The 7,482-nt window shown below is 64.4% G+C and overlaps 1 protein-coding gene across 1 annotated transcript; it reads right to left on the bottom strand.

The window, feature by feature from the left end:
* Positions 1 to 620: 620 nt before the first annotated feature.
* Positions 621 to 7,346, bottom strand: LOC112123696 (ATP-dependent RNA helicase DDX39A; the record flags this gene model as incomplete). The annotated part of the gene is made up of 9 exons (XM_026646332.1): positions 621 to 786; positions 1,187 to 1,334; positions 1,956 to 2,100; positions 2,266 to 2,375; positions 2,920 to 3,051; positions 3,811 to 3,929; positions 4,635 to 4,818; positions 5,360 to 5,452; positions 7,122 to 7,346. Coding segments are annotated over 9 exons (1,173 nt in total), but the record flags the coding sequence as incomplete, so codon positions are not given.
* Positions 7,347 to 7,482: the final 136 nt, after the last annotated feature.

The raw sequence follows: 7,482 nt of genomic DNA, 5'->3' as shown, positions 1-7,482 counted from the left end.
AACTGAGCTCCGGAGTCTGTCACTACAGGGCAGGTTTGCGAATCCTCACAGGCCTTCTGGCCTCTCTCCAATTGATCAGCATCTGTCTGGAAGTGGGGACACCAGAGCTGGACACTAGTTAAGCGGCACTCAGACCAGTGCCAGATACAGAGTAAAATAACCTCCCTCCTCCTACCTGAGCGTCCCCTCTTCACGCATCCTTTAGCTACAGCATTGCGGTGGGAGCTTATCTTCAGCTGATTATCCACCACAACCCCAAATCTTTTTCCAGCATCACTGCTTCCTAGGATAGCGTCCCCCCGTCCTGCGAGTATGGCCTACACGACACCCTACTTCCCCTCAATGCTGGGATAGAACCCAGGAGTCCTGACTCCCAGTGTCTCAGGGAGACAAAACACAATACTTTGAAACAGTTTTTAATCACACAGATAGATGCAGCCATCTCTGGGGTGGGACACAGCTATTGTGAACAGCTGCAGCCACTTTCCAGTCCAGATATACAGTATCAGACAAGGCATTCAAAAAAAAATTAATTAGAACCTCCAGTGCAGAGTGCCATTACACACAAAACAAATTTAAATCTCATTGAGCCCATCAAGAAGCTAAAACTCCACCACAGGCACTTGGTAATAAAAAGTTTATTTGAGACACTCTTACACACACATCTACAGGTTTAAAAACTGCATAAAAAATGAAATACCCGTGATCTGGCTTACAAAGGGTTAAAAAGAGCAGCCGGGCTGGTTCTGGGCAGGGGGGTCCAATCCGGTTATCGGCTCTGTTCAACTGCAAGAGAAAGAGGCTGTTAATCCCACTTCTGCCACCAGAGGGCTCCCCCACCCCATTCAGTTCTTCACTGTGACCTGACTCAGACTCACCCCCCACTGCTGAGCTGTGGCCCCCAGAGCAGCCGGCACAGCAGCCACCTCTACAATCACGGGGGCAGAGGCCATGGCGGGGAGGTGTCGGTGGCTGCTACCAATCCACAAGCATCAGAGATCAGGAGAGGCCCCACCCCATGCTGAGTGTAATCTACAGGCCCATCACCATAGCACCTGGGCGCCCTCAGGGCATGGCGCTCCCCAGCTGGGACGTCCCCCAGAAAGACAGGATTTGGGCAAGAGCCCTGCAGCTGCTCCCTGGGGGGAGGGCAAAGGACCGAGGGCTGCCCCTGGCGGGTACGTACTGTACGTGGAAATGTCGATCTCCTCGGGCAGCTCAGCCACGTTCACCTCGAAGCGATCCTGCACCTCGTTGAGGATCTTGGCGTCGCCCTCGTCCGACACGAAGGTGATGGCCAGGCCCTTGGTGCCAAAGCGCCCGGCACGCGCCACCTGCAATGAGCGGGGAGGGGCTGTCAGTGGGGAGGGGCTTCCCAGAGCCACGCCCACCAGCACCATGTGACAGGCAGGGCACTGGACTCCTGGGTTCCTGCCGGGAGCGCCTCCCACTAGGAAGCTGCAACCAACTAGGAGCCCAGCGCAGGTGTGGCAGGGCATGGGGCCTGAAGACAGAACCACCCCAGCCAGGCGCTCCGTGACCCACCCTGGGCGATGCAGCTGGAGGGGGGGCAAAGGCAGCTCTGAGACCCCCAGGCTTAGCCCCTCAACCCCATGGGGGCATCAGCAGGGGCCACTTGCCAAGCACCCTCCCTGACTGATAACCCCCCACATCCCGACAGGCCCAGATCAAACCCATCCCTGGGTGGCCAGGGCTACACCGCCTGCCAGCCAGGGCGCCTCAGCCTCAACCACTTGCTCCAGTAACAGGAGCCGGGCCTGGGGTGCTGGGCCCCCAATGTTGGGCAGAGCCTGGGGGCAATGAGGCTCCCCCCCAATGCCCGGGCCAGCAGCCGCAGGGTCAGGCCCCCCGGTGCCAGGCTGGGCCCAGCTCTCCTGGGCCGGAAGGTGCAGGGTCAGAACCCAGGCCCGGCTCTCCCCAGCGGCAGAGCTCACCCGGTGCAGGTAGGTGTCCGAGTCCTCGGGCATGTCGTAGTTGAAGACGATGTTGACACGCTCAATGTCCATCCCCCGCCCGAACAGGTTGGTGGCCACCAGGATGCGGCGCTGGAAATCCTTGAACTGCTGGTACCGGGACAGCCTGGGGGAGAATCACACCTGAGACCCTAGCCCTGCTCCAACCACTAGGCCCTGCTTCCCTCCCAGAGCCTGGTGCCAGCACGAATCAGGTCAATGAGACCCAACATCCCTCCCAGGCCAGGCCAGGCCCCGCCCAGCCCCTCCCCCCAGCCAGCCCAGCACCCACCTCTCCTCCTGCGACATGCCCCGGTGGATGGCGATGGCCGGGAAGTTCTGCTCCACCAGCAGCTGGGCCAGTGCCATGCAGCGCTGCACCGACTTGACGAAGATCACCACCTGGGGGAGGGACGGAGGGTTAGCACGCAGCCCCCCCCCACCTCGTCAGACAGCTCCACCCCCTCCCTGCCCCCACCCCATCAGCACGGGGGGACCAGCTATTCAACCCCAGCCCGGCCCAGCCCCCGGATCTTGCCTGGGATCAGACCCCCCCAGGTCAATCCTGCACCTGCCCCCTCTGCCCAGCCATCCACACGTCCCACCCCTGCTGCAGTGGAGTCCAAAGAGCCCGTCCTGCCCTGGTCTCCCATCTGGGGGTGTCCCTCCCCCCCCCACCCCCCACACACACACAGTGTGGCCCAAGGAGACTGAGCATGCTCTAACCCCCCTCTCCTCCCCGGAACCAAGCAGGGCTCCTCCCCCTCCTGGATCTCCCAGAGGCCTAGCGCTGTGGGTGGCTCGGATCCATAGCCTGGCCCCAGTGTCACAGCCAGCCACTGACAGCCAGAACCCAGGAGTCCTGCTCCAGCCCCACGCTCTAACCCCTGCCCCCAACTCCCCCCCCCGGCGTCCCCCCCCCCCGCCCCCCTGCCCCCACACACACCTGGTTGAACTCCAGCACGTCGAGCAGGTCGAAGAGCTTGCGGTTCTTCTCGCTGTCCTTCAGCTTGACGTAGTACTGCTGCAGGCCGTGCAGCGTCAGCTTGGTCTCGTCGTCCACGAACACCTCCATGGGCTGGGGAGAAAGGGGGTGCAGCTCAGCGACGCCCCCTCGCTGCCAAAGGGGCTTCAACCCAGCCCCCTGTGAGCCGACCTCCCCCACCCCCGGTTTGAACCCAGAATAGCAGAGGCTCCGCCGCTTGAGCCGGGGAGGAGCTCCCTTTGACATCAGCTGTAGTAGACCCTTACCCTCCCCACAGCGCCCAGCCACTGAGCGGGTCAAAGCTCCACCTCCAGCATGGATCAGCAACACCCCCACAGCAGCGCCTGCCTCACCCAGGCTACGGCTGTGCCGGGGCATAGGGCTGCCAACCCTCGCTGTTCCAGGGCCTGGGGCTGGCAGGGTTCCGAGCAGCCGGCGTGGCGGGAAGGCTTTCGGCAGCAGACCCTCCCACAGAGAACACTGGGGTCCCAGGGACCCTGCGTGAGGGAGCCAGGAACCCCAGAGGAGCTGGCCCGTCCCTGGCTGCCCGGAGCAGGGGACTGGCTGGTGCCCCCATCAAGCCAGCAGGTGCTGGGTGAGTTGCTGGCAGCCAGGCCCGGAGGCTTAGGACTGCTCAGCGCTGAGCCCAGCCGGGGGTAGGGATCGAGGGTCACTTTCCTGGCTAGGCTGGGGAGGGACCAGGCCCGTGAGGGGCCAGGGGGCAGGCCACAAGGGAGGGATGGGGTGGGGGGCAGGAGGCGATGGGCAGGGGGTAGACCGGTGGCAGAGGGGGAGGGGGGGGGGGGGGGAGGGCGGGGGGGGGGGGGCTGGGACAGGCGGCAGGCGACTCACGTCCTGCATGAACTTCCTGCAGACAGGTCGGATCTCCTTGCTGAGGGTGGCACTGAACATCATGCACTGCTTCTCGTGGGGCGTCAGCCGGAAGATCTCCTGCACGTCCCGCCGCATGTCTGTGGGGAGGGAGGGGGTCACTGCACTGGAGACAGCTGGGGGGGATGCTCGGGGGGGGGGGCCCCCGCGATAACCCCCCGGCCCAACCCTGGGAATCGGGCCCAGAACCAGCCCCTGGGGTCACAGCTCCAGGCACCCCCCACATCAGAGCCAGCTGAGCCCCCCCAAGTCGCTCCCCACAGCAGATGGCTTAAACCCAGACTGTCTGATCCCCTGCAGTCAGCCTCCCCCACCCCTCTGGATATCTGCATCCCCCTGCAGCTCCCCCACTCCCCCAAGGCCTGGGGTCACACCCCCGACACACCGGCCTGGGCTTCAGACCAGCAGGACCCAGGGACACACAGCTGGGCCCCCCTGACTGGGCAGCACCTGGCATCAGGCAGGTCCGGGCCTGATGCTGGCAGGATCCCTAGGGCAGAACCAGTTGGCGCCATCCCTGACCCAGAGGAAGGAGACGCCCTCCACCCAGGCAGCTGAAGAAGGTTCATAGCCTGTTATGTTTTCCCAGCGCTGGGAGGGGAGTGGGGATAGAACCCAGGAGCCATGCCCCCCCCCCCCCCCCCCATTCTCCCCCACTCTAACCACTAGACCCCACTCCCCTTCCAGGAGTCCTGACAGATGATGCAAACAGCCCCAAGGCCTCAGGTACCCCAAGCAGGGGGTCGTCCCCCGCCATGCCCCAGCACCCCCACCCCCAATCTCACCAAGCTGCTCCAGCATCTTGTCGCACTCGTCCAGCACGAAGTGTTTGACGCTGCGCAGGTTGAGGCTCTTGTTGCGCACCAGGGCCAGGATGCGCCCCGGGGTCCCCACCACGATGTGGGGGCAGTTCTTCTTCAGCACCTCCTCGTCCTTCTTGATAGACAGGCCCCCGAAGAACACCCCCACCTGCAGGCAGCCAGGGGAACAGCAGGGTCAGTGGCCAGGCAGCGAACCCCCAGCACCGGGCACGCCTGGGGCTAGGGGAGAGTCCCTCCCCTCCCGCTGGGGGAAACTGAGACGGGAGGACAGGCCTTGTCCAAGGGCAGTTTAGTGGCAGAGCGTAAACTAGAACCCAGGAGTCCTGACACCCAGAGCCGGGAGAGAACCCAGGAGTCCTGACCCACCCCCAGCCAGGAGAGAACCCAGGAGTCCTGACCCACCCACAGCCACACTCTGGGTCTCCCACATGAGCACGGAGAAGACGGAGACCCACCCTTGCAGCTTCCAAGTTTCAGGCCCTCAACACAATCATGCAGGCAGCTGCTGGGGGGCTCATGCTGGGGAGGGAGGAAGGGGGCTGTGTCTCCAAGGCCGTGTCCCCTGGAAGGGGGATACTCCCCACACCCCTCACCCCCTGGAGCCAGGCTGAATAACACTCGTGGCTCTACGGGGGGCACCAGGGGTGTGGGGGAGGGGGTTCCCCTTGACACCGGGGTTCCTGGCTCACCTTGACGCTGGGCATGTACTTGGAGAAGCGTTCGTACTCCTTGCTGATCTGGAACGCCAGCTCCCGCGTGTGGCACATCACCAGCACCGACACCTGGGAGAGGGAGAGAGACGGGGTCACCCCAGCACCCTGCCCTCCCCCTCCCGGGACACAGCCCGACGCCCCCACCCAGGGACAGCCACTCCCTCCCCCAAATCCCAGAGAACAGGTGCCCCCATCTTTGCCCCTTCCCTGAGCTTTCAGAGCTCCCCCCACACCCATGGAGACCGGACTAATCCAGAGCATCGGGGGTCCATGCCCCCTCCCGTGGCACTGCCCCACCCTGCAGCAGCAAACACCCCCACCCACCCTTCTCCTGAAGCCCCGGACAAGGTCTTGCCACCCGACAGGGCAGTGCCAAAGCCCCCAAAGGGCTCCCCCAGCCCAGGAATGGGGGGATCTCCCCCCAGCACAGGGCTGGTTCCCAACAGCAGCCCCGGAGCAGCAGTGTCGGTTACTCCATCCCAGCCCCCCCCAGCCATCGCCTCGCCTCAGACATGCCCCCTTTCGGCATAGGAGCGCTGTCCCCGCAGGATCCACAGCCCACTAATGCGGCCAGTTCTGGGGTGCAGCATGCTGGCCCCCTACAACAGCAGGGACAGGCCCCACTGCTAGCCAGGATTGCTCTGGTGCATGGCTCCAAGGTAGGCCTTGGTCCACAGTGGCCCGGGCTCAGCGGAGCAGAGTTCGGTGACTGCCGACCCTGGGGGATGGGCATCCAGCTCCGGCAGGCCCCAGAACAAGGGGCTTATGGCCTAAGCGACGTCCTCCCAGATCCACGCGTGGCTACGGCCCGCTGGGAGGCTGTCTCGGGGCAGGATCCAGCCCACAGGGGGTATCACAGCACCGGCCCAGTGCCAGGCTGGTGTGTCTGAGCCAGCCCCCCGGGGCAGCCACTGGAGATCCAGACACATGGCAGCAGTGCCCAGGCAGGCCAACCCGCTCGCCCACCCCCAGCCAGGCGTGGGCAAAGCACCATGCTCCCTGCAGTGCTGGGGGCAGCAGGGTGGGCTGGGGGGAAGCAGGCTCCCAAGGCACATCTCGCTGGCTCAGCGACGGCTTCAGAGCGTTCACATGCAGCGAGTTCGCCAGCTCTCAGATCTGCCCCACAGCAGCCTCGCTGTGGGGCTGCATCGGTGGCACAACACGGCGAGCCCAACCTGCTGCTGCCCGGTCCGTACCCACTCTGGGGACACTCCAGCATCGCTGGGGTGGTGCCACCCCCACAGCCCAGCATGACCCCCACCAGGGACCCCTGCCCCCACCCCCACCACATAGTCAGATTTGAAAGCAGAAGGGCTGGTTCTCAGCAGCAGCCTGTCCCGGACCCCTAGGCTAGAGAAACACACGGCCCCATCCACACTGGATTCTCCCGCAGCGTCTGCAGCACCCCACAGTCACCCCAGGGGCGGGCCCAGAACCGGCCTCCCAGGGATCCGCTTCCCAGGAGTTTCAGGCCAGAAGGGCTCATCTAACCCAACCTCCTGCGTAGCACGGCCAGGGACCGGCCCCCCCTCACCCCTGTACTGAGCCCAACAGCGCATCAGGCTAAGGCACCTTCCCCAGGGCGGCTCGCATGCAAGGCATGCGGGTGACCCGGGTCCCTTCCCACGTGGAGTGGGGCAGAGAGAGGCGAGGGGGCCGGGAGGCATGCCTGCTCCTCTCCCTCAGCAAATCCCCCAGCCCAGGCCAGACACACACACAGACACCCGCCCCCCTGTACCTGTCCATCCACCGGCTCGATTTGCTGCAGCGTGGCCAGCACGAAGACGGCCGTCTTGCCCATGCCCGACTTGGCCTGGCACAGCACGTCCATGCCCAGGATGGCCTGTGGGATGCACTCATGCTGCACTGTGGGAGCAAGGGCGGGCGCACGGCAGTTACACGGGGCACAGCAGATCGAGGCAGAGCTGGGGATAGAACCCAGGAGTCCTGACTCCCAGCCCCCTGCTCTAACCCACTAAACCCCACCCCCCTCCTGCTCTGGGGCATTAGGGTCAGCACCACCTATGAGTCCCACCCCACTCCTTGCAGCACAGCGCCCCCTAGTGCCACACTGGGACCAGCAATGACTGCCGGGGAGA

The sequence above is a fragment of the Terrapene carolina genome, unplaced genomic scaffold (assembly GCF_002925995.2).
Source record: "Terrapene carolina triunguis isolate 2854851 unplaced genomic scaffold, T_m_triunguis-2.0 Scaffold34930, whole genome shotgun sequence".
NCBI classification, from domain to species: domain Eukaryota; kingdom Metazoa; phylum Chordata; order Testudines; family Emydidae; genus Terrapene; species Terrapene triunguis.
Note: the sequence above shows the minus strand (reverse complement) of the source record. Positions and strands in the feature narration are given on the sequence as shown.